General features: G+C 43.1%; 1 protein-coding gene across 7 annotated transcripts in view; it reads left to right on the plus strand.

Annotated features, from left to right (window-relative positions):
- Dip2a (disco interacting protein 2 homolog A) overlaps positions 1-27,163 on the plus strand; it is an 88,714-nt gene that overhangs the window by 1,527 nt on the left and 60,024 nt on the right. For 4 of the 7 annotated variants that reach the window (XR_013046913.1, XM_042266267.2, XM_042266269.2 and 1 more), the window contains exons 2-3: positions 19,699-19,770; positions 25,928-26,044. Coding sequence is in view for 6 of the 7 variants with exons in the window: in XM_042266267.2 (XP_042122201.2) it covers positions 19,699-19,770; positions 25,928-26,044 (189 nt within the window). In the remaining variant the exon portion in view is untranslated. The remainder of the gene's footprint in view (positions 1-19,698; positions 19,771-25,927; positions 26,045-27,163) is intronic. The other 3 variants (XM_015986214.3, XM_015986211.3, XM_076558617.1) reach the window with 1 other exon arrangement.

Genomic DNA, 27,163 nt, shown 5'->3' on the forward strand with positions numbered 1-27,163 from the left:
CTGCCTCCTGAGTGCTGGGATTAAAGGTGTGTGCCACCACTGCCTGGCTAAAGAAAATATTTTTAAAAAACAACCAAATGAATTAAGGAAGACAATACAGAACGTGAGTGAGAAGTTCAATAAAAAGACAGAAGTTTTGGGGAAAAAAATCAAAGAGAAGTTATTAGATGAACAGTTCAGTAAGTCAATTTAAAAAAAAAATAGTGAAAAGCCTTGGCAGTAATCTAGAATAGCATAAGAGAGAATTCCTGGGCTAGAAGGCAAGGCTGATAAATCAGAGCATCCAGACAGTAATAAAGTTGGAAGGAAGGAAGGAAGGAAGGAAGGAAGGAAGGAAGGAAGGAAGGAAGGAAGGAAGGAAGGAAGGAAGGAAGGAAGAAAAGAAGGAAGGATGGAAGGAAGGAAGGAAAGAAGGAAGGAAGGATGGAGGGATGAAAGGAAGGGAGGAAAGAAAAGAAGGTGGGGTCAGGCAGGTATCAGTGGATAAAGTGCTCACCCAAGCATGAGACTTGAGCTTGCATGCAGAACATCCACATAAAACTCAGAGTGTAGAGGTGTATGCCTGTAACCACTGTGCTGGGCATGGGAAATAGTCAGATCACCAGAGCCTGTTGGTAGCCAGCCTAGACAACAGGTGAGCTCCAGGTTCAGTGAGAGACCTTGTCTCAAAAAAAAAATAATAATAAAATAATATGAAGCATAATAGAGGAAGATAACCAACATCCACCTCTGACCTCTCTGTGGACAAGTACACATACAGACAGACATGCACACATGAACACATACACATGCATACAACTCATGCATACAGGTCAATGGCTCATTAAAAATAGCAGCAATAATAGTTATTATTATGGACAGAACATGGAAAATCTCTGGAACCTAATTAAAAGACCAAACTCAGAAATTTTTAGTGTAGAGGCCATTGCTATGGTATAGTCTAAAGACTTAAGGAAAAAAAACTGTGTGATGGTCAGCTTTAATTGTCATCTTAATACAACCTAGGATCACCAGAAAATAGGCTCAGTGAGGGAAGTTCTAGATCAGGGTTGACCTGTGAGAATGTCTGTTGGGGGTTGTCTTGATTATTAATGTTAATTGATGTGAGAAGATGCAGCCTGATATGGGCTCAGTGTTCCCCAAGCCAGGGATCCTGGACTGTGTAAATGCAGAAGGGGGCTGGGCAGGAGTAAGTGACACACCCACTCATTCCTCTCAGCTCTTGGCTGTGACCACTAGCCTCGGGCTTCTGCCACTGTGACTTTCTTGCTGATGGACTTTTACCTGGAATTGCAAACTGAAATAATCCTTTCCCTTCCTGAGAATTCTTGATTCTCCTTGGAGGTGTGGTTAGGAATGTTTCTGAAAAAAAAAAAAAATCTATTGTACTGGATTTGATATGGCTCCTCTGGGAAAATCACATAGTTGTAGTTTGGCTTTCACATGTCAAATGTGTTTTTGCAGATCGCTCCTAATTTCTGCTCCAGAATATCTGTTATTTCAATTCCATGGGGTTATGTGTTTGAGTGCTTGCTAGGAGTTGACAGTGAACTAAATTATTTCCTCAAAGTAAAAACTTCATAACTTGTGACAGAACCCGATTATATCAGCTGAGGAAATATCTATTAAGTCAATTCAATCTACTTATATTATTGCTATTTTAGACATATATAAGGGTATATATGTAAATTAAGGGTATAAGGTTGTGTGCCCTGGAGAGAATCTGAAAAAGGAAATAGGAGGCAGACAATGGAGTGTTCATAGAAGGAGACTGCAAAGTGCACTGGCAGCCCCGGAGTTGGTATAGTCACAGCTCCCCCACCCCCACCCCCACCTGGTCCTACACTGGCACATTTCATTTTGCCAGATAGGTTAGTGATTATCTTGGCCGAGTCACACTTGCCCTGCTCACAGAGAGAGCTCCCTTCCACACCGTAATATTGGATTGTATAGTTGGTGGTGGTTGTTGATAGAGACTGTTTTAAGCAGACTTTGGGGGTTTTCACATAGAAGCTGGTGGCATCTGGCGAGTCAGTGATTTATAACATGTCTGAACTTGGGTTTGGCCAGCTGTAAAAAGGAGGTGAACGTTTTATTGACATTTCAAGGTTCTTGTAAAGATTTACTCAACGTATGAAAGTATTTTGAAACTGATGTTTCAAAGGTGTTTTATTTATTTAAAGGAATGTGTTATTAATGAGTCATAGTCCAAAAACTAGTGTATTTCATTATTTTTCTAACTTTAACTTTTTGGCATATGAAATAGTTTGATTGTGACCTTTTCATACACATTTGATATACTTTGCTTATATTCACCCCGTTATTCTCTTTTCTCCCCCAGCTTCTGTTTCCTTTTCTCTCCCCCTTCTGCATCCAGTGCCACATAAATATGTATATGTAGAGAATTAGATCTGGAGTCCACATAGAAAAGAAAACTTAAACAACACTTGTTTTTCTTTGTGGCCTCTCTTATTCCTGCTCCTAACTTGTTTTCTTCACTTAGTCCCCTTCTCCTTTCATATCTCGTGTGTGTGTGTGTGTGTGTGTGTGTGTGTGTACACATGTGTGTACATATGTATTTCACATTTGCCATTATTTTCACATTTTGCTCAACCAGAGGTTGTAGGAATGGGAATCTATCTGTCCTGGAGCGCCTTTCCCCCGTATTCAGGGCAGAGAGATAGACTTTTGGTTTTGAATGGAGTAATGTCAATTTCATAATACTCACATTTGTCTAAGTGAGAAACTCCTTAAGACTTGCATGTGTCATTGCTGGGTACATTGGAGGGGATGGGAAGAACTCAATACAGACACAGTGCTGCCTTGGTGGGAAGCAGTAGTGAGAAGCAGTACCTGGACAGTCCGTAAAGCCTGTTTTTCTCCTCAGCCACACACAAACAGGGAATAGTGTCACCTGGATAATCTGAAAAATCCTGTGTGTCTCTCCTCAACTGTATAGCATCAGTGACTAGATAGAAGCAATTCTCTGTCTTTATTCATAAACCATGGCCTCATTCTCCAACATTATCACTGTTCTTATCATCTACCGTTCTGCTTGGGGTTGGCCCTCAGAGAAGGTTCTGGTCTTAAACTATGTCGAATTCCTCTTACAGGGCAGGTATACTGAATTGCTGCTTTGGAGTCCCCAAAATGTAATAAGGCACATCGATTTTCTTGCTCCTCCCCCTTCTCCTGCAAAAGTTTCCCTTCTGCATTCAAGATTATTGTTATGTGCGTATATGTTTGTGAATGTTGTGTGTGTGTGTGGGGGGGGTTGGGGGTTGGGGATGAATATACACATACCATGCGCTGCACTTGGGAAACAGTTCTCTCATGCCTCCATGGGTTTCAGGGGCTGAACTCAAGTCCTCAGGCTTGGTTGGAAAGCACTTTTACCTACTGAGCCATCTTGTCAGCCCTGAAACTTGAACTTGTTATAATAAATTTTAACTCCTTTTAAGTTGCTTTAGGTATTTGTTACAGCAGCCACAGCAAAAATGGGTCAGCAGCAGTTAAGAGCATTTGTGGCCCCTGCAGAGGACCCTGGTTCATTTTCCAGCACCTACCCGGTGTCTCACAACTATCCGTAACCCCAGTTCCAGGGGATCTAACACTCTCTTCTGACCTCCACAAGCACCAGGCACACGTGTGGTGCACCTACGTACATGCAGGCAAGACACTCATGAATTAAAAAAGAGTAACCAAGAAACAGTGGAACAAAAAGTGGAAAATTTCCCCTAAAACAATTATATACACTTTAGCCACTGTCCTAAGGAAAGGCATGGTTTGGTTTGTTTGTTTGTTTGTTTGTTTTTTGCCTTCTCTTATTTGGTAGAGAGCAGAAGGGGCTATGGGAAGTGACTGTAAACTGGTAGACAGCTTGGGTGACAAGAGGGGCATCCCAAGTAGGTGGGTTAGTTAGGTCCTGGTCACAAGAGGAATGGAGTAAATGGAGCCTTACAGTGAGCAGATGCTTAGCTACCAATGAGGTTGAAAAAGTAATAAAAGGTCTCCCAACTGAATAAAGCCCAAGACCAGATGGATTCGCTGCAGAACTCTACCAGAACTTTAAAGAACTGATACCAATACTACTCAAGTTATTCTATAAAGTAGAAAAGGAAGGGAAGCGTTCAAACTCTTTTTTAAAAATTATTTGTATTTTATGTACGTTGATGTTTTGCCTGCAGGGATGTCTGTATGAGGGCATCAGATCCTCTGGAACAGGAGTTGTAGACAGTTGTGAGCTGCCATATGATATGGGTGCTGGGAATTGAACACGGGTCCTCTAGAAGAGCAGCCAGTGCTCTTAACTGCTGAGCCATCTCTCCAACCTGCTTCCAAACTCTTATAAAGTTAGTATTACCTTGATACAAAACCATGTAAAGCCATCACCCAATCAAGAAAATTACAGATCCACCTCCCTGATGCAAAAAGATGCAAAATCTTCAATAAAATTCTCAAAAATGAAATTCAACTTCACATCAAAAAGATCATTTATTGTGACTAAATTTGCTTTATTCTAGCATTGTAGAGATAGTTCAGTGTACATGAATCAATAAATGTAATTCAACACATTAATGGACTAAAAGACAGATATCACATAATCATCTCCATAGATGCAGAAAAAAAAAAACTTAAAACAAAAATCCAAAAATTCTTCCTGATGAAAGTCAGGGAGAGCCTATGGATGGAGGGATCCTGCTTCAGTGTAATGAAGTTTGTATGCAGCAAATCTACAGCAAACATCACACTAAATGGACAAAAACTCAAAGCATTCCTGCTAAGATCAAGAACAAGGCAAGGGTGTCCCCTCCCTCCACTTCTACTCAATATAGTGCTTGAAGTCCAGTTAGGACAATATTATAAGGGATACAAGTAGGAAAAGAAGAAGTTAATGTACCCTCCTTTTTCAGAAGAAATGGTTCTTTATGTAAGAAACCCAAAAGGATTCCACCAAGAAACCCTTAAGAGCTCATAAAGACATAAAGTGTCAGAGTGCAAAATCAACACACGAACATCAGTAGCCTTCCCATAAACCAATGAAAGACTGGGATTAGGGGAGCAAACCTATTCACAGTAGACACACACACACACACACACACACACTCACATACACTCACACACACAATGAGGTACCCAGGAATAAATCTGGCCAATGAAACAGAAGAGCTCTACAATGAAAAATTGGAGATACTAAAGAAAAAAAGTGAGAAAGACAGTAGAAAATGGGAAGACAGCCTATGCTTATGGATTGGAAGAAGGAATATTGTGAAAATGACTATCCTACCAAAAGTAATCTACAACCTCAATGCAATTCTAATCAAAATTCCTACACTATTCTTCACAGACATAGAAAAAAGTTCCAGCATTTATATGAAGGCACAAAAGAACAAAGATAGCCAAAGCAACCCTGAGTGAAAAAAAAATGCTATAGGAAGTCTGGATTTCAAAATGCAGACAAATGAAACTAGATCCTTATCCTACACAAAACTGAACTCCAAAATGGATCAAGGACCTCAACATAAGTTCTGATACTGTCGAGGCTGGAGAGATGGCTTAGTGGTTAAGAGCACTGGCTGCTCTTCCAGAGGGCCTAGGTTCAATTCCCAGCACCCACATGGCAGCTCACAACTGTCTGTAACTCCAGTTCCAGGGGATCCAACACCCTCACACAGACATAGATGCAGGCAAAATACCAATGTACATAAAATACAAATAAAAAAGGTTTTTAAAAAATCTGATACTGCAAAACTGTTGTGGGGGAATAGAGAGTACATTTTAACTTAGAGGCACAGGTTGGGGCTCTCTGAGTAAAAGCTACTGGGCTACTCCAGTAGCACAGAAAATAAGACCAACAATCAGCAAAATGGGACCTCATAAAGCACAGATAAAACAACTGTGAAACGAAAGAAGAGACAGCCCACAGAGTGGAAGGAAACCTTTGCCAGCTATCCATTCCACAGAGGATTTGTGTCTAGAATTTAAAAAGAATTAAAAAGCTAAACATTAAGAATATAAGCAACCCAATTTAAAAAATGGGCTAAGGAACTGAACAGAGGATTTTCACAAGAAGAAATGTAAATGTCTAAGTGACACTTAAAAGCATTCAGCATCTTTAGACATTTGGAAATGAAAATTAAAACTACGTTAAGTTCCCATCGTCTCACCCCAGTCAGAATGGCCATCATCAGAAACACAAGTGACAGTCAATGCCAATGTGGGTGGGGCGGGGCGGGGTGGGGGCCGACACCCTTACACGATTGTGATGGGATGTAAACTAGTGCAGCCATTTTGAAGATCAACGTGTAGGTTTATTTCCATATAACCCAGCTGTACCACTTCTGGGCATGCACCCCGGTAGGTTTTATGCCTGCTCCAGAGATACGTGCTCCTCCATGTTCACTGCTGCTCTGTTCACAACAGTTAGGAAGTGGGACCAACGTAAATGTTCAATTCCAGAAAAATGTGGTGCATACCACCCAATGGCATATTGCTCAGGTGTAAGAACAAGCGAAATAACACAATTTGCAGATAAATGGATGAAACTTGAAAAGAATTACGCAGAGTGAGGTGGTAACTCGGGTCCAGAAAAACAAATGCCGTGTGTTTTCTCTCATATATGGTCCTAGCTTCAAATCTTTAACTTGGTGCCCGATTGGAAGCCAAGAGACTAGAGAGCGTCTTCTGCAGAAGGTACGCTTTAAGGAAGGGAGGATGATAGGTTGTAGGTAAAATTAAAGTAGAGAGGTGGAGTACTGGGTGTGGGAAGGCGTAAGCAAGGATGGGTGGGGGGATATGGGGGAAACCAGGGAGTAGAAGGGAGGGCTAATCCAGAGGAAGTGTGTACAAAAGTCCATGTGGAAGCCTACTGTCTAATACTTCAATTGGAAGAATAGTTGGAAAGCTAGTAGAATCCATGCAGTGAAAGAGGAGGAGAGAACCCTGGAGGTTAAAAGATGAAGTGGGGATCAGGGTGGGTGGATGAAGGAGAGGAGCAGTGGGTGGGTTAACCAAAACTAACGATGTCTGAAAAACCCTCTGGGAACCCATTAGTTAGTAAGCTAATTTCAAAATACAGCTCTTAAAAAAGTTTGAATAGAATTTCCCTACATGTGTGGACAGCATTAATCCCCAAATACGTGGATTATTAAATGAAATCATGGTTTAAGGCATCGGATACCTCCCTACTAGTTATTGATCAGGAACGTCCCAGAGGTCTCCAAAATGGCACAGGTTATTTCCATTGTCCTTGGTTGCCCATTGTAACTACATGGTAAGACCACATTGCTGAAGACACTGTATACTTTGGTTGTAGGACATAGAGAAGTCAATTTCAAACTGAGCAGGGAACTTTCTCCCTACTGGCTGGCTTTCATAGTTCCAGAAGGTCCTATGCAGCCTGCCGAGGAGGAAAGAGACACCACTGGTCTTACCCAGTGCTGGGCCTTGCAACACCAACTGGCCACTCAAGACGTGTCCGTTGGTGTAATAGTGGCACAACTGGTATAGAGTAACAGTTGGATTTGGAGTGTATTCCACAGGAGGAAATTTCTTGCTTGGTACCGTAATCCTGATCAAAAGCCCATGGCTGATGATGTCACAGGTCCTGGGGTAGAACCAACCTGTTATTGTTAATTTGCTAAGTGGTCATATTCTTAAAGTCCTCTCAATATTTATGTTTATAGCCATATATCCACTGCTCTTAGCTGGTCAGAGAAGCTCCTTTTTGTAGTGGGGAGCAGTCAGTGGAGAGATGCATAGCTGGTCAGAGTACTGAGAATGAAAGACTGAGTTGCTCAGCCCTAAACGGGACATCCACATCACAACCCCCACCCCCACCTTCTCCCATAAGGCTTGAGGAGGCAGAAAGAGTTTAGGAACTGAAAGATGAGGGGGAGTGCTTTGCATGCTGACCTCTGGATATGGCTATGGCACTCATTAACCGTGCAAGTCCTGCCAGTCAAAATTCTGGCATAGAGGGGATAGATGATTTCTGGGCCACACCCCCTACTGAAGGCTGTTGGCAGTTGGCAGTTTCTAGGGGAGGAACATCATTCTTTTTGAAGGTGTGTACTGATAGGATTCCTATGATCCCGTTGGTAACTCCAAACCAGTGCACACCAAGGCAACAGCAATTGAACTTATTGGGTTATTAAAAAAAAAATGAAGTTGGAGTGGAGATTGGGGGGAGTATGATTATGTTTCATTGTATACATGTATGATCCTCAAGAAATAAGAAAAATAAAAAAAAAATTTGTCTGAAAACCAGTGACAACTGTTGAACACCCATCCAGTAATTTCATATAATTACCTTCTTCCTTTTCCTCTTTTATTTATTATTAATTAATTAATTAATTTTAGACAGGATAGGTCTCACCAGGTAGCCCTGGCTGGCCTGAAATTCACTATCTAGAACAGACTGGCCTCCAGTTCAGGGAGATTGACCTGTCTCTGCCTCTGGGATTAAAGGTGTGTATCACCACACCTGGCCTCATTTGCAAAAGTTAAAACGAGAAAAACCAGCTGGGAAGTGGTGTTCCCAGATGAGGGTGGCTGCTTAGATTGAGTAGTGGCTGCAGAGGAGGCAGGCAGATTCGGACCTTCAGTGACTTCCTATGGTGGAGTTGGGGGTGCAGAGTCGGAGAGTGAGAAATGAAGACTCAGGGCCTAGGCTTTTTGACTTGCAATGCTGCATATATAATCATGAGATGGATGGGGAGAGTCGCAGATGGCAGAATTTGAGGGTAAATGTATGTGAAGACGTGAGCGTTTCAAGAAAGGACCTGTCTGAACAGAACCCTGGGGGAAATGTTTGAATTATAATGTGCCCGTCGGAATTCTAAGGAGAGGTTTGAGCCGCAGACGGGTGTTTCATTCACTGTTGCTGTGAACTATGTGCTGAGGGATGGGCCCTGACATGGATGTGCCTTTTGAGGGACAGTGATATTAGTAAAAGGGAATGGAGGTTGTAGGTCCTGATAAGTGTTAAGAGAGATAATTGGAGAACAGTTGGGTGAGGGTGAATGTGTCTGTTTAGGATCAGCAGGTCTCAGTTTCCTTGAGGCTAAACAAGAAAGGCATTTAAGAGTGATGTTTAAACGAAAATGAGAAACCATGAGGAGTTTTCGTTTAGGACTCTGCAGATGGGGAGTCCCTGTGTAGGCGAGGCTTATTCCATAGGAGGATCATGTTCATGGAGCACAGGAAGACGGCGGGTGGGGGTGGGGTGGGGGGGGAAGCTCTCTACAGTCCCTCTACCCTTCTCAGGGATGGCATTTACTTTAAGAGGAGGGGAGTGGCAGAGGATGTTTTTCCTTTAGTAAGTGCTTCTGTAGAAGAAACCCTATTCCCATGATGAGACTGGCCAAGCAGGAAGAGGCTGGAGGTCAAGAGTCAGGGTTAGATCAAGGCTGACACACCTGGTCAACTCGATGGTTCTGCTGTTTTGAGAGTACGTCTGTTACTGTCTCCAGTATATGTTAGTTGAATATCCATTGTGTACAACATGCCAGTAAGGTTAAGACTTTGCCATCCTCCTGTGTTATGTCACTGTGGTTGGTAGTTTTGAAGGTGTTTGTATCTAGACTGGCTCCCGTATGCTAGTTACAAAACTTTCTACTGAAGAGTGACTAGTAGGATTGAGGGATCGTCTAGCTATCATTCAGCTGGCCGAGTCTCCCTGTGTGACTTGTAGCACCCTCTTTTCTCCCTTTCCTTTAGGAGCACCCATGTTTATCTTCCCCACATAGCAGCACTTGGACTTGGAAGAGACTTGTAGTACTGTTCTGATGGTGTTGGCCAGGCCTGCCGATGGCCTTGGTTTCTCGCATCTGGCCCTTGCTGGCAGAGAGGAAGGAATGCCTTGTTTCAGGGGCCCCTCTCTTTCAGGAGAACCCTGTTGTCTGTCCAGGCCAGGCCATCAGCCCAGGTGGTAGAGCGTGCATCGGGCTGTGCACTCTGAAGGCTTCTGTTGACTCTTAGGCTCCTCTTTATCCTGAAGGTCAAACTTCGGTTCTGTAGAGAGCGGTGAACCTCACCTAGATCTTAGAAGCTTGAAAAGAGACTCAGGGGTAGGGTGCTGATCTACTGGGGGGTCGAGCCAAAAGAAGCGTCCTCCTGGAAACCGCATGAGGGACTAGATCCCCTTGTGCCTGTTGCCTGGCACCCCGTTCCTGCAGCGTATCCTCAGTGAGCAGTGGCCATGCGTCATTGCTGTGTTTCCTCCTCTCATCAGGACAGCGCTTCATCCTACAGTGTAGCTGGGACTTGCAGGTACACCCTCCGACATCTAGCTCCCCGAGTGTAGAAGGTGAACGGTCTGCTGAGCTGGCCCCAGCATCTTCCCACAGTCCACTCACAGTGGGCTAGAGAGAGCACCCAGCAGCACAGACATCCTGAGACAGATGGGCTCAGGAAGAGAGGGAACTGAACTTACACTCATGGGCCAGGCCCAGGTGACCGCTGTTGGCATGAAGTAGAGACGTCAACTGTGTGGACACATCATTGGGGGAAGAAGGACTGTGGCACCCTGGGTTTTCCTCAAAGCCTCACTCTTACTTTATAAGTCGATGATAGAAATGTGAAGATGATATAAACCATTAATTATAGAGTTGCTTAGGGGTCGGCAAGGTAGTTTATTGGATAGAGGTGCTTGCCACCTGATGTCTTGAGTTCACATGTGGAAGGAAAGGTCAGAGAATTGACCTGCATGTGCATGTCATGTACACACATACCTAATAAATAAATAAATGTTTGAAGTATGATTTTAGGTGGAGAGATGGCTCAGAGGTTAAGAGCACTTTGCTGTGTTTGCAGAAGACCCAGGTTCAGTTCCCAGCATTCATATGACTGCTTACAACCATCAATAACTTCAGTTCCAGGAGATCTTGTGCCCCCTTCTGGTCTCTGTGGGAACCAGGCACATACAACAGTGCACTCACATACATGTAGGCAAAATAATCATACATATAACATAAAAATAAATCTTTTTTAAAGTATGATTTTAAAAAGGTTTGGTAGAGTGAATATAATAGCATTAGTCTAGAGAAGTTTGCCTGAGGCATGTCAAGGAAGGACGTGCCCCCTTTCTAAGAGCACAGGGAAACTAAAACTTCACCTGTCTGCATCTGTATGTCCACACTTACCTCTGAGTCTATGTCTGTGTTTAAATTGGGTGCCCACTTTGGTATACTTAAGACCTGTCCCTGGATTCAGTTATTGGGTCTTTAATCACTGGAATCTGGAATCAGTGTTATGTTATTTGGAGAAGTAACCTTGTGGATATGGATAAGGGTCCTGACTTGAGTCATGCAGGGTTTCTGGTGGGTGCTGAATCCCATTACAAGTATCTTTGGAAGAAAGAGACAGAGGGAAGGTTAGACACACACAAAGCATGGAGGAGGCCATTTAAGTGCCAAGATAGGTTGCAGTGATGCAGGCACAAGCCAGAGAACATCAGCATCCACTGAAGGTGGGGGAGTCAGAGAGACAATTTCCCCCAGAGTCTTCAGAGGGAGGGAAGCCTTTCTGCACCTGCTTTTGGCTCATTATAACTAATTTTGGATCTCAGATGTCTAGAACCATGAGATGACAATAAATTTCCTTTGTTATTTGTCTCCAGCTTCATGGTAATTTGTTACAGTAGTCACAGGAAACTAATCCAGTCACCTCACTTTGACATTTTGGAGAAATGTTGTGTCTTTTCACCTCTTAGATTATTCACTATATTAGAGGTCTGAAAGATTTTATTTTTTTCCAGTATGATTAGTGTCCTTTGTGTCCAGGCTTAGAGTTCTTTCCCTGTTTCATGGCTGTGAAGGTAATTCCTATGTGATTTTTTTTTTAAGAAGCTCTGATGTCTTACCTTTCACATTTCACTGTGAATGGAAGTGAGTTCTGTGTATGGTATGAAAGGATTTAATTTCTGCCCCCACATGGGTTTCCAGTCGTTGGACACTCATTGAAATGGCCACATTTCCCTTTGCTGAGACCACTTCTTCTCTTGCCCCGACTTGTCTATATTCGTAGCTACTGTACTCTGTCTATACTGTAGCGTATACCATATTCAGAACATTAAATCTGTCCTTCTGTTTTACGTTGATTTTTAAGTCGATACAACCAATCTGGGCCCTTTGTGTTTCCATGTAACAGTTTAGAATCAGCTTGTCAGTTTTCACGGAAAACGCCCTCAAGAATTTTGATAGAATTACTTGGAATGACTCTAAAGACCTACTTAGAGCCTTGTTGTTTTGGGGGTGGTACAGGATTAAGCTTAGGACTTTGCATATACTACACAGGCAAGAGCTCTACCACTGAGTTATAGCTCCAGCTCTTCTCAATTTTTCTTCTGAGGTAGAGGCTCACTAAGTTGCCCAGGTTAGCCTTGAACTCACCACGTAGCTTAGGCAGGCATTGAACTTGTGGTCCTCTTACTTCGGCTTCTCAAATAGCTGGTACTAAAAACATCACCCATCTTTGCAGTTTTGATGGCGTATCTGTATGCTTCCTTGATCATCTTTAATTTATCTTAGTGATGTTTTTGATTTATGGTTTTACATACACCAGTCATTAAATTCATTCTTGGATTTAAAGTGATGTCTTTCAGCTCCAGGTTTAGGTATTTACATTCATTATCTTGCTTTTTAATTAATTCATAAAACATGCTGATCATGGTTATTTCTAAATTCCATGTGTTTTAGCTGCAGTTTCATACTGCCGCATATGCCTAGTCATTTCTAGGCAAATGCTAGACCTTGTAGCTGTGGTACGAATTTTTACTACTAGTCAATGTCATGTTCTCTCCATAGCAGGTTTACTTTTGCCATGGTAGGTGGGTGAGCACATGCGGGCCAAGATCTCATTATCTGCTCATGGATAAAGTGGGGTAAAGCTGGCACTGGACCTGTGGAAGCGCCTTTGTTTTCTTTTTTTCAAAAAGTTATATTTGTTCTCTCTCTCTCTCTCTCTCTCTCTCTCTCTCTCTCTCTCTCTCTCTCTCTCTCTCTCTCTGTGTGTGTGTGTGTGAATGTGTTGCATGTGTGTGTGGCTCAGGGGGATAACTTGTAGAGGTCTTCATCCACTGTGTGAGTTCCAGGGATCAAATTCAGGTCACCAGGCTTGATGGCAAGTGCCTTCCCCCACTGAACCATTTTGCTGGCTTGGATCCTCTGTTTTCCATTCATGTCTGAAGTATACGTTACTTCACAGATGATCTGTGTACTTCCCAGGGCTCCTTTTCTTTGGTGAGCTCAGAGCATTGTGTGCCTCTGTTACAGTTCTGCCTGGCCCAGTGACCTGCTTTCTACTTTTCTGTGACAGACTCTTACAGCAGAAAATTAGCCTCTGACTCTTCACTTCTTTTCTAGTTTTATGTCGTCAGATTTTTAAAAAATGCAGAAATGCAATCTTCCTAGTTGTTTAGATGAGGGAGGATTTTTTTTGGGGGGGGGCGCGGATGGCAATAATTCTGCTATTACCATAAGTAGAATCCCCTGTGTGAATATTCATTTGGTGAATATGTTTTTTATGTCTTTAAAAACTTTGAGATAAAAGATGCTTGTTAAATTTAACATGTACAAAGTCTTTCCATTAAAAATGGATGAGCAAGACCTGCAAGCACTTCAGAAGCATACTTAATATTCACTTTTTAGTGTTGACCATAAATAACTTAAACTGTGCGGTAAGGTGGTTTCTGTTTCTGTGTCCTATAATTTTATATTTAGAACATTATATTTAGAAACAGCCCTCAGGCCACCCTTTTACAAACCCATCCCCCAACCCCAAAAACCTGCCACTATGAATGTTTTCTCCTTATCATTTTTTTTAGTGTCACAAAGATAGTCGTCTTTTTGAAAATGGCTTCTTTCATTTGGTATAATATCTTAGAGATTTATCCATCTATTTTTTTTTAGCTGTCTGTAATTCATTCCTTTTTATTGATGAGTCGTTTTCTATGGTGTATATACCAAATACACCATTTACCAAAATCAGGAATGAAAGAGGCCATGTTGCCTCGGAGGTTCTTTATGCTAAAGAACTCCGTGTACGTTCAATAGCTTTGGTAAAATGAATCAATTTCTGATAACCAATAACTGCTCAGACTCCGTGAAATGAAGCGCATAACTTGACTAGTCCCATAGCTATTAAAGAAGTTGCATTTATAATTCAAGCATCTTCTGGAAAATAAATCTTCTATACCACAAGGGAAGCATAGTTTTAAAAAGAAAGAAGAAACGTGGGGCTGGGTGGGTGGTTCAGTGGTTAAGCACACTTGCTGGCTGCTGTTGCGGAAGGTCTGGATTTGCTTCCCAGCACCCACATGGTGACTCATGAATGTCCTTAACTAGTTCCAGGGGATACAGTGCCCTACTCTGGCTTCTGCAGGCATCAAGCACACATATAGCTCATATACACACATGCAGGCAAGCATTCATACGCATAAAGTCAAAGTAAATTTTAAAAAGAAAGAATGATATTTCCATACAGTTTTCCACAAATAATTTTTAACTTTTTATTTTGAAAGAAATTTAGGTTCATAAGAAACTTCTAAGAAATAATACATAGAATTTATCTAGTTTTCTTCAATAACATCTGTGTAACCAAAGCATTGCCAAATCATCTGCCATACATTCTTGCATACAAAAGGGCATGAGGATATATGATAAAAACTAAGGAGTTCAGAAGAACTAAGGAGTTCAGAAGTGTATGAAATAAAAATAGAAATCTGTCTCACACTCTGTCTGAAGCCAAATAGGCAGGATTAATGTTGTTCTTCTCTGCAGTATTCTCTACACATGGCACATAATTCACATTGACGTGTGTGTGTGTGTGTGTGTGTGTGTGTGTGTGTGTGTGTGTGTAATGTCAGTGATCATCTGTATTCTGTTTTCATATGTAACCGGCTGCCATTATTTTCATATGCCTAACATGATGGACATTGGTTCCATGCACACACCATGGCACAGCCACGTAGAACAGGTAGGACTCCATAATATGTATATGTATGTAAACACATACATATATGCTTACTTTTTTTTTAGAGCAGGACCATTCTATATTGTTATTCAGCTTGCTCTTTTACTTGATAGGCAGTCATGAATCATGCGATATCCATCCTCAGTATGGCAAGTACCAGGAGTTTTTCATAACCAACAGATTCTGTAGTAAAGATGTACGACAGGATATTGATTTCTTTTTCTGATAGACAGTTAGGCTGTCCAGTTATTTGCTATTACCCACAGCATTTACTACCTACCTTTGTAAAGTAATTCAATGCTTTTGATGATAACTTCCTCGAAATATGTTGGTGAGTTAGTGCCTTAACGGGCTTTGGGATCCTACCAATATTTCTGTAGAAGTGGCGACCAGCTGAAGTTTCATGCTGTCCCTACCTGGAAGTCTGGAAGAGCAGCCACCTGCCCTGCAACTACCAGAGAAGTCTGTCCAGTGGTAGGCCGGGATTCTTTGCAAAGCCCACAGATGCCTGGATGTTCCGGCATAAACCGCCCCATCTGCCTCCTGACAGGGCCTCGCCAGTTTTGTGCAGTGGTTGGGGAACAAGGCTCTGTTGTTTGTCTCCTTGTTTGTGTTTTATTGTTCTCTGCGAAAGAGAATTGGACTTGGGTTTAGAAAACTTGTATTTGAGTCCCTTCTTCCCTAGTGTATCAGCTTTGTGCCAGGATTCCATTATATTCCACTAAAATCCTACCTTGCTCTCTGTGGCTGAGCCATGGTGTGTGCATGGGACTGATGTCCATCACGTTTGGCATGTGAAAATAATCAATCGCCTCTGGTAACACATGAAAACAGAATACAGATGATCGCTGACATAATGGTTTGACTTAGCCTATTTCAGCCTTATGTTGGTTTGAAAGTGATAACGTATTCAGTAGCAACCAGACCTCAAATTTTGCAGCTTGATCTTTTTCCCATGCTAATGATCAGCATTTAGAGTATCCTGTTGAAAGCTACTGTGCTGGAAGCCCAGGCTAAGGTATAATGCTTGGAAGTCTCTGTATTAAATGAATTTTGGAATCAGGATCAAGTAACAGAGTGGGTTCGTGGGATGTATCCCCACTGTAACGTGAGAGCACCGTGCATGGTTAAATGAGATTGCTTTTATCTTATGGTGAGCATCACGTGGGTGCCAGACTGTAGTGGGATTTGCTCTGCCCTGTGCTTCTTGCTGTTGCACATGACCTCTTAAAAGGTCACAATCCCCTCCCTCCTGATGCCTGCTTTCTGGTCTGATCGAACGGTGAGGTGGATTTGCTCCTGGTCAGAACAGAGGATGACTTCAGCTGTTTACTCGGTTCTGTATTCATGAGTGTATATCCTCAATTTATATCTTTTTTTTTTTTTTTTTTTTTTTTTTTTGGTTTTTCGAGACAGGGTTTCTCTGCGTAGCTTTGCGCCTTTCCTGGAGCTCACTTGGTAGCCCAGGCTGGCCTCGAACTCACAGAGATCCGCCTGGCTCTGCCTCCCGAGTGCTGGGATTAAAGGCGTGCGCCACCACCGCCCGGCCTCAATTTATATCTTAATAAATCCCTATTACCCATTAATTAGACTCATGTGGATTGATCTTAACATCCGACATTTTTAATGTCTCTGTGCCATTTGGTACCTTCACCATCATAACCTTCATTTAAGACAGGCCCCTGGGCATGATGATGTATGCCTTTAATCCAGTATTCAGGAGGCAGAGGCACATGGTTCAAGGCCAACCTCATCTGCATAGTGAGTTCCAGGGCTGCATAGTGAAACCCTATCTTAATTTTTTAAAATTTTGATTAAATTAGTCACATTTGAATATATCCTAGAGTAAATATAATTTTAATATGTTTAAAAATATTCAGGCTTTAACTCTGTACATAAGTTGGAATTTTAATAAGTGAAATCATGCAGTATTACCTTGAACCCAATGAGAATAGTCCCCATGACCCTATGTGTGCTGTGATGGGGCTGGTCATGGGGATCGGGGTTTGAGTAGCCAGTGAGCTGATAGTACCTGTCTAGAAGGTACTGTGGATGTGTTCAGGTTCCAGTGCCGTCCACTGACGGGTGAGATGAGGATGGCGTCTCTCCAAGCATCCTAAGGTCAGAGCAGTGAATCAGATTTGCTCATCCATTGAGGATGGGCTGGTGTTAAAAATGGAGCACTTAGTGCAATAAACAATGGGAGAAACATTATTTGTGGGACAATGCCAACTCAGGTCAAGTGAAAACATATAAACACAAAGAAATACATGTGCACACGTGTGCACGTGTGTGCACACGTGCGCACGTGTGTGCACACGCCTGACAGGTGATATTCTATTATGCACACACTTAAGTGCTACAGAGCAGTTGCTTGTGAGGGTCAGGGCAGAACCTCATGAGGACAGCGAGATGGGTAAAGGGACATATATGGACACAGGACTGTCTGGATGCCCAGGCTGTTGTCCAGTAGGCTGTAGACAAAGGGCAGGCTATTGGGAAGGGCTTTGTGGTAGCCCAGCTTGTGCTCTAGCAACTGCCTGTCTGTCCCATAGGACTGACCTTCCCTGGCTATAGGCCTTTCTTGTACAGGAGAATATATTAACGTACACTAGAACTTTAGTGAGGCTTAATGTGTGTGTGTGTGTGTATGTGTGTGTGTGTGTGTGTGTGTCTGTGTGTGTGTGTGTAATGACAGCCACTCCAAAATGTCTATTTCCACACCTGACAAACCCTAGTCAAGATGAATTCTTCTGGAGGAAATACTTGGCTGGGCACTCAGCAGCAGTATTTTTTGATACTCAGCAGCCTTCTACTTTTTTGTCTGGAAGAAAGGGGAAGATGAAGGAGGAGGGCTTAGGAACCCCCCCCCCCCCAGATGGTATAGTGAAAACTGTATTAACATGTATTTGAACTAAAATCTAGTCATAAGGATTGTTGCAGTATACGTTTCTGGTCTAAAATCTTCATAAAAACACTGAAGATCCACTGTTGGTACTCCTGTTTTTGTGTGGGAACCAGGTAGCACCTGAAGACCAAGATGTGAAGTACGTTTCCTACTTCATTGCCAGGTGAATTTCACCTATGCTTGGCTGTCTTTATGGTAATTTGGCGGGACAGCAGGCCTTTTCCTGAGTCCTCATCTAAGGCACTCTGGCTGTGGAGGGCTGGGGCTATGGTCCCTTTTACTGTTGTTCTGACACTTGAACCCGTGTAGATATACCTAAGGGTCTTGTAAATACAGTGTGGAGTCTGCTGAATTGAGGTGTGGGCTCGGAGTCTGCCTTTTGTTAAGATTTAATACAAAATTATGTGTATTTATCTGTATGAGTGTGTGCCACACGTGTGTGCCATGAGTGTGTGCCACACGTGTGTACCTGTGGAGGCTAAAAGAGGGTATTGGATCCCGTGGAGCAGGAGTTGCAGGCAGTTCTGAGCTGCGTAACATGGTTTCTGGGAACCAATCTAGGGTCCTCTGGAAGAGCGGGAAGCACTCTTAACTGCTGAGACGTCTCTCCAGCCTCAGAGTCTCCTCAGACAAGTTTCCAGGAGATGTTGATCACCTTTTTCAAAAAGTTAAAGTATTATTTACATACAGTAAGATTGTTTCGCAGTGTGTGTTCTGTAAGCCTTTGACAGGTGACACAGTCATGTCATTACTGCGAGAGCCAAGTCATGCCAGTCTTACACTGAATTCCTTGTCCCCTCTGGCAGTTCCCTCCCTGTCTCCTGGCACCTACCGTCTAGCTGGCTTCTGTGGTTTTGTCTTTTCTAGCGTGTCATCATAGAGAATAATGTATATATAGTGTATGGCCTTTGAGTCAGGCTTCCTTCGCTCAACAGCTTTTACATGAGATCTGCCTGAAGCGCTACATGTCAGTAGTCTGCTCCTTTTACCACCTTCCATGGTATGGGTTCATCCTGGCTTACTTACCTAGTGACCCTCTTGAGAGGCATTAGTGTATAGTTTTTATATTATAACTCAAAAAAATCTTTGTGTGTCTGGGAGTAGGGCACAGTGCATGTGTAGAGGTCAGAGGTCAATCCCGTGAATCAGCTCCCACGTGTCTTCTTTGAGACAGGGCCTCTTGTTGCTTGCTGCTGTACACACCAGACTAGCTAGCGTGTGAGCTTGCAGGGACCGTCCTGTCTCCCATTCCCATTTCATCAGAGGAATGCTGGGCTCGCAGATGTGCACCACTACATCAGGTGGGTTCTGGGGATCCAAAGTCAGGTTCTTGTCCATGTTCAGAAAGAGTTTTACTCACTGAGCTGTCTCTCCAGACCAAGATCCTTTTTTTTTTTTTAATTAAAAATCTTAGAACTGGCTAGAGAGATACTCTAATTGGTAAGATGCTTGTTGCACAAGCCTGAGTAACTGAGTTTGATCCCTAGAACACACATTAAAGAGACAGGTATAGTACATGCTTAAAGTTCCAGTGCTGGGGGGGGCAGAGAATATCCCCTGGGGTCCCCTGGGCTCAATGGCCAGTCAACCAGCCTAGCCTTCTTGGTTAGTTCCAGGCTACTGAGAGACAGGCCCTGTCTCAAAAATCAAGGTGATGGTTAGAGGCACCTAAGGTGGACCTTTGGCCTCCATGTGTGCATGCATGTGTAAACATGCACACACACACACACACACACACACACACACACACGTGTGCACACATAAATAGTTCTGGAACTTTACAATAATGAAGTTCTCGTTTCCCATTCTTGTTTTAGGTGACATCACTCAGAAAGGCTACGAGAAGAAAAGGGCAAAGCTGTTGGCTCGTTACATTCCCCTCATTCAAGGTAAGGCCGGCACCTGCGTCTGCTGCAGTCACAAATAGACTGTCCTATAAAACATGATATAAGAACTGATTTTAGTGGGCTGGGGGTGTGGCTTGGTGGTAGAACACTTGCCTAGCATGTGATAGATCTTGGGTACAATTCCCAGCACTGCAAACTACTAATAGTAAATAAGTGCTGATTTTGGATTTTAAAAATTGGTATCTGTTTCATATTTTATTAAGGACTGAATAATATGTCTGTTATTAGATGATAAAAATCCAAGGGCATATATTATAATTTACAGCTTTGGCTTGATACAGATCTCACTCCCAAATAGGACTTTTTTTTTTGAGACAGGGTTTCTCTGTGCAAACAGCTCTGGCTATCCTGGATCTCGCTCTGTAGACTAGGCTCACCTCTAACTCACAGAGATCCATCTGCCTCTGCCCCCCCGAGTTCTAGGATTAAAGGTGTGTGCCACTGCCCCAGCAACTTACTCTATTTTCGTGGTCATAGAGTGACCCGATATAGTTCCTTACTAGATAAGGACACAAATTGTAAATTTTTTAATTCTTTGCACATTAATTTGTAGATTTGGCATATTCATTATTTTGATTTTGTTTTTGTTTGTTTGTTCTTTTGGTTTATTGAGACAGGGTTTCTCTGTGTAGTACCACTGGCTGTCCTGGAACTCACTTTGTAGACTAGGCTAGCCTTGAACTTACAGAGATTCACTTGCCTCTCCCAAAGTGCTGGGATTAGGCATGCGCCATCACATCCAGCTGCTATTTTGAATATTTTTTTAAAGATATATTTATTTATTTATTATGTATACAGTGTTCTGTCTGCACACCAGAAGAGGGCACTAGATCTCATAGATGGTTGTGAGCCACCATGTGGTTGCTGGGAATTGAACTCATGACCTCCAGAAGAACAGCCAATGCTCTTAACCTCTGAGCCATCTCTCCAACTCCCTATTTTGAATATTTTTAATGGCATTTCACAACCTAATTCTTAAATTTATGTCTTAAGTACAAAAGATCAGGAGATCCAAAATGTGATGGGAGGGGTTGTCTGGCGAGTTACTGAGTTATTCTGAGGCTGTCACCACCGAGAATAGATTACTTTGCAAGGGAAGGCAGCTGGACTCCTGGGACAGAAAGGCCAGCTGAGATGCACACGTACACACATACAGACTTGGTATGGAGAGATGGCATGTGGCTAGGGTGCTGGCGTAGGTACTAGTACCTGTGTAAGATCCATGAACCTAGACACCAGAGTTAACTGCAGGTGTGTTAGGCCCAAGTGTGAGAGGGGCCAGAAACTGGAGAGCCCTTGGGAGACCTCACAGGGAAGTGTTGCCGTCTCAAGAGAGGAAGGGTTTCTTGATTGCCAGATATGCCACTACTACAACATAAAAGAAAAGACTTATAAGTCGGGATACATTAAACTTCATGGCTTCTGTTTTTTTTTTTTTTTTTTTTTCCGAGACAGGGTTTCCTCTGTGTAGCTTTGCGCCTTTCCTGGGACTCACTTGGTAGTCCAGGCTGGCCTCGAACTCACAGAGATCCGCCTGGCTCTGCCTCCCGAGTGCCGGGATTAAAGGCGTGCGCCACCACCGCCCGGCGGCTTCTGTTTTTAAATTCAAAAGATCCCACAAAGGGATTGCAAAGTCTAACTACAGACTGAAGGAGGATGGTTGTAACACAATGATTTAAGAAATGGCCCCAGAATGTCCAGACAGCTCTGCCTAGTGGCTCTTCCTGCAGGAGAAGACATGCTCTCCATCTGCATGGCTAAGGGGCTAGCATGAGGCCTGGGGGACAACTGAGCACCAGGAGTCTAGCCTATGCCACCAAGAGCCCAGGTTTCCTAATGAGATGAGAAAATGGGAGAAGAGTACACAGTAACAATAATAATAATAAACCCTAACCTCTCAGATGATCAGAGAAGTGCAGATTAACCAGAGCCTGACATCCATATTGGAGCCAGTGTGGATGCATCTGTGCCACATGGTGCCACAGTTCTCCGTTAGGTACACAAGAATATCCATTATGACCCTGAACTACCAAGATCTCCAACCCAGACCATGGGATGCCAGAGCATCTAGACATCATCAGTGATGAACCGCAGTGAGATGATGGTTTGGAAGGACATCACAAAGCAATGTGGCCAGCATGAGCTTTAAAAACATACCGGACACTGGGGAGGCAGAGGCAGGTGGATCTCTGTGAGTTTCAGCTACCTGAAAGCTTTATTTCTTTTTCTTTAAACTTGAGAGAGAGAGAGAGAGAGAGAGAGAGAGAGAGAGAGAGAGAGAGAGAGCGAGAGCGCGTTCTGAGTGTGCTCAAGCATGGTGTGCATGTGCTAGTTAGAGGAAAACTCCTGGGAGTTGCTTCTCCCCTTCCGTTTTGTTGAAGCAGGGTCTCTTGTTTCTGCTGTGCTGGGTACTCCAGTAGCTGGCCAGTGAGCTTCTAGATGATTTTCCCGTGTTTTGCTCCCTGTCTTTCCATGGGAGTGCTGGGATTACAGATGTGTGCCGCCACCCCCGACTCTTTCATATGGGTTCTGAGGATCAATTTCAGCTCGTTATGGTGGCACAGTAAGCACTCTTACTTGCTGGTCCATCTTGTTAGCCCATGCTTAAATATTACTATTATTCCTGCTGCTGCTTCTTCACAAGATTGACTTTTTCATGTGTGTGTTTTGCTTATGTATTGTGTCTGCCTGTGCACCACGTGCATGCCCATGGAGGTCAGAAGCGAGTGTCATATCTCCTAGAACTGGAGCTAGAGATGGCTTGTGAGATGTCACATGGGTTCTGGAAACTAAATTCCGGTCCTCTGTAGGAACAGCAAGTACTGGTAACCACTGAGCCATCTCTCCAACTCCATGCTTTATTTCTTAAGCTGTATAGTGGCTACATTTCCCCCTGTGTATGCTTCTGAAATTGCATGTGCTTTATACTACCTGTATGGGTATATTTATAAATAACTGAAAAAGAATGTTGAAGATCCTGGTTACGTATTGGTATTTGTTCATTCAAAACAAAAACTAAAATTGTGGGTGTGATGGTGGACACCTTTAATCCCAGCATTTGGGAGGTAGAGCTTTGTGAGTTTGAGACCAGTCTGATATATATAGTGAGTTCCAGGACAGCCACATCTACATAATGGAGAGACCCTGTCTCAAAAACAAACAAACAAACAAAAGCCACACTAAAATTGCGATTGAAGGAAACTGTTAAAACATTTTAAAGCCTATTTTTCCAAAAATCACAAACAACCATTAAGCAGAACAATTGCGTATCTTAGCTATTTCCAGTCCTAGCAAAGGTATAGAGAGTTCTAGATTGACGTCATGAGATGTGGAAACAAAACAGGGTAAATACTAGAAGATAAAAGGCAGCTATTTCTGTGTACAGGGACGTTGTGTGTGCTTGGAAGGCTGCTTGTTTATCTAAGAGTTAGTAGGAGATGTTGGTGTTATTGCTATTGTAGCTTTAGAGAATATGTAGCTTTTATTTTTCAATAGTTCTATTTTGAAATATGAAAAATTCATTTAAAATAAAAATACATTGTAAAATAATTACTAATACACTTATCAAGAAAAATACAGAACCTATATTGGGATCACAAAATATATTTAGAAGAAATAACCAATATCTAAACATATGAAAAAACATAAATTTCTTAAGTGGAAGAAAGAAATTCAAAGAATAAGAAACATAGGTAGGTAATAAACACTAAATCATGTTCAACTTTACTAGTAGATATGGAAATGCAAATTAAAGTGAACTATCCTCTTAGGTTGGAAGAATTCTTAAGCTTTCTCTAACTCAGTGCTGAGAAATGTGTGAGGATATAGCACTTACACATGTTGCTTGTGGGAGTGTGAATCATTGTAACCTTCCTGGAAGTTATCTCTTGATACCTGCTAAAATTAAAAGTATATCATGTTAGGGCTGGAGAGACGGCTCAGCAAATATGAGCGTGTCCTGCTGTTGCAGAGGACTAGAGCTCTGTTCTAGAACCACCTGTAACTGCAGCTCCAGGGGCGCCCTCTTCTGGCCTCCATGGGCACCTGCACTCACATGCACCACCACCACCACCACCACCACCACCACCACCACCACCACCACCACCGCATATACATAAAATTAAAACAAAACAAACTTAAGGCTGGTATGGTCTTTAGGGTCTTTAGTCCTACTACTTAGGAGGCAGAGGCAGGTGGACCTTTGTGAGTTCAAGACCAGCCTGGTCTACATAGCAAGTTCCAGACTGGCTAGGGATGCCCAATGAAACCCTTTCGCAAAAACAACCAAACCAAAACAGCAACAACAAAAGCAAACCAGGCATGGTGGCGTACGCCTTTAATCCCAGCACTCAAGAGGCAGAGGCAGGCAGATCTTTTTGAGTTTGAGGTCTATAGAGTGAGTTCCAGGACAGCCAGAGCTATTACACAGAGAAACCATGTCTCGGAAAAAAAAAAAAAAATCAATCATACAAAAAAAAAAAAAAACAAAAAAAACACCTTCCCCTTTATCCAGTAATTTCAGATCAGTTTTTGTTGTCTTTATTGAATATTTCATCTATCTATAGGATAAAGGCACCCATGTTTTGGAATATATTGTGCAATGTACCACTTCATCATCCTTAATGCCTGATACTACATTTTCTTCAGTGAAACTTTAAGTGGTTCTTTAGCCCAGTAGGGCCACTGTTCAGTATTGTCATATATCTGTGTGTGTGTGTATGCATGCAGTGTGTGTGTGTGTGTGTGTGTGTGTGTGTGTGTGTGTGTGTGTGTGTGTACGCGCGTGCGCTCATATTTTGTCGAATTAAGCATAGATTTCTGGAGTCACCCTTCTCATTCTCCAGTGCTATATAACCAGCCACGCTAGACAGCACCACAAATCTATCATGCTCATGGACCTGCAGTTTGGACCAGCTCAGAGACTAGTACTTGTGAATGCTGTCAAAGTCAAGCTAGGAGTCTGAGTAGGTATCTGAGTAGGTGACCTGTGAGGGCCCCATCATTGGCGTTTGGGCTGGGAGGTCCCCCTCACCTGCCTCCCTCTCCTGTTTTCTCACCTGGCTCTTTTGACATGGGGATCAGCACACTGGACTTCACAGGCACAGCTGAGTCAGGTCGAGAGAGTTGTGTTGCTTTGTGTACCCAGCCTTAGAAGTCAGGCGGCGCCACTGCTGTCTCTGTTCCTGTGAGGGACACTGGCCCAGTTGAAGTCAGGATGGACTCTGCTTGTACTGGGGGTGTGGTCAAGACTGGAGGAGCCAGTGAGACTGGAATCTCCGCCGGCTAGTCTTATAAGGCTTTTTCAAGCAAAGGCTGACAACGTCAGGCTCATTCTTACTGAGTCTCAGCTAAAGGTTTTGCTGCGCTATTCGCAGATGTTAGCAGATTAGGATTGGAATGATACCAGAGACGTTGTCTAGTGGCCATGCTGTTTGTACCCTGCTATTTCTCACTGTCTTGTATCCCATGGGTGGCTCTGGTCAGGATGCTGTCACTGTGAGCCAGGGGCTAGCTGAGGATGTGTGGAGAACAGGTGACATGTTCTCTGTCCATCCCAGATGTGAAGCAGAGCCAATAGAGGTGCTGCTGACTAGACCAGTTTTCCGGCCTCTGAACACTCTGTGCACTGAAGTTGTTCAGTTCTGTTCTTGGTGTTTCATTCTCTACCTCTCAACCTTTTCTTTGTATTTAAGGGACACCTAGTGATGGCCGATGGGCTGTTTCTCAGTTAATATTTGATGACACTGTAGACTGTAACGGTCACAAGCAGTACAGGCCATTTTAGATTTATGGAGCAGCCATACATTCAGGAACTAGCTGTTAGATATCTGTGACTCACATGTGACCTGAACTGATGGTGCCATGTTGCCAAGGCCACCCTGAGGGTGTCGTCGTCATTATGATTATGAACTAGGTCTAGTGGTATGAGGAGAAGGCAGCCTGGACGTGGACATTGCCCTGGCCCATGTTTATGGCACTAAATCCAAAGCCAGAGGCTCTTTTGTGCTTTCAGAGCCAATACCAGGGGTGTGCAGCATGTGCTCCATGGCCATATAAGAGGAATGCACATTGTTGTAAATGGAGCTTTTTATCACTGGAAAAGAAAATTGTTTACACAAGGTATAAAACTGTGTTTCAGGAGTAGACCCATGTCTGCAAACTGAGAATAGAATTCCTGGGCCCTTGATGACTGCAGCCACATCTAAACCACAGAAGTCTCGGGCTACCAACTCAAGGGATGAGCGCTTCCGGTCAGGTAGGTCCATAGCTCTGGAAGTGCGGGAGTAGGAGGTGGGGTCGCATCAGGCGAGACGCTCTGGTCTGGCTGCCGAGGCTTTTGGTTGGCTTCTCTTTGCTAGAATGTCCACCAGAGAACTAGTTCGTTTTCAGCTAGCATGGTGCACACATCTTTAATCACAGCATGCGGAGGCAGAGGCAGAGGCAGGCAGATCTCTGAGAGTTCCAGGCCATCCTGGTCTACAGAGCAGGTTCCAGGATAGCCAGAGCTACACAGAGGAACCGTGTCTTGAAAAACAAACAAAACAAAAAAAGTAGTTATTTTTCACTTGAGTGATAATTTTCATCTTACTGTTCAAGAAAGCAGAACCCTATAGAGCAGTGGTGGCACACACCTTTAATCCCAGCTCTCTCAGGAGGCAGAGGCAAGTGGATCTCCATGAGTTTGGGGCCAGCCTAGTCTACAAAGCTAGGCTGTTACGCAGAAAAACCCTGTCTTGAGAAACTAGAAAAAGAAAAGAAAAAAGAAAGAAAGAAAGTGGAACTTTCATATAGTTTTGGGTTTCTTTGTTTTTGTTTAATAGTTTTGGTTTTTCAAAAACTATTTTTCTCTGTGTAGTCCTGGCTGTCCTGGAACTCACTCTGTAGACCAGACTGGCCTCAAACTCACAGAGATCCGCCTGCCTCTGCCTCCCGAGTGCTGGCATCAAAGGCGTGTTTGATAACACCTTTGTGTTACAAAGTGTTGCATTGCACCTGGTTCAGATAGTTTGTTTTAATGTCTCTCTTTTATATGTTGATTGCCTTAGAGGTTGCTTGCTTGCAACAATTGTGTGTGTGCTCATGTGTGCGCGTGCATGTATGCATGTACATGCAGGTGCCATCTACTCTTTTTTTTATTTAAGCTTTGAACTTAGAGTAGGCTATCCTGGCTGGCCAGTGAGCCTCTTGTTTCTGCCTCCCTAGCATTGGGATTAAAAGTGCACCTAGATTTTTTTTTTTTTTTTTTTTTGGTTTTTCGAGACAGGGTTTCTCTGTGTAGTTTTGGTGCCTGTCCTGGATCTTGCTCTATAGACCAGGCTGGCCTCGAACTCACAGAGATCCGCCTGGCTCTGCCTCCCACGTGCTGGGATTAAAG

This window comes from Peromyscus maniculatus, chromosome 21 (genome assembly GCF_049852395.1).
Source record: "Peromyscus maniculatus bairdii isolate BWxNUB_F1_BW_parent chromosome 21, HU_Pman_BW_mat_3.1, whole genome shotgun sequence".
In the NCBI taxonomy this organism is placed as follows: domain Eukaryota; kingdom Metazoa; phylum Chordata; class Mammalia; order Rodentia; family Cricetidae; genus Peromyscus; species Peromyscus maniculatus.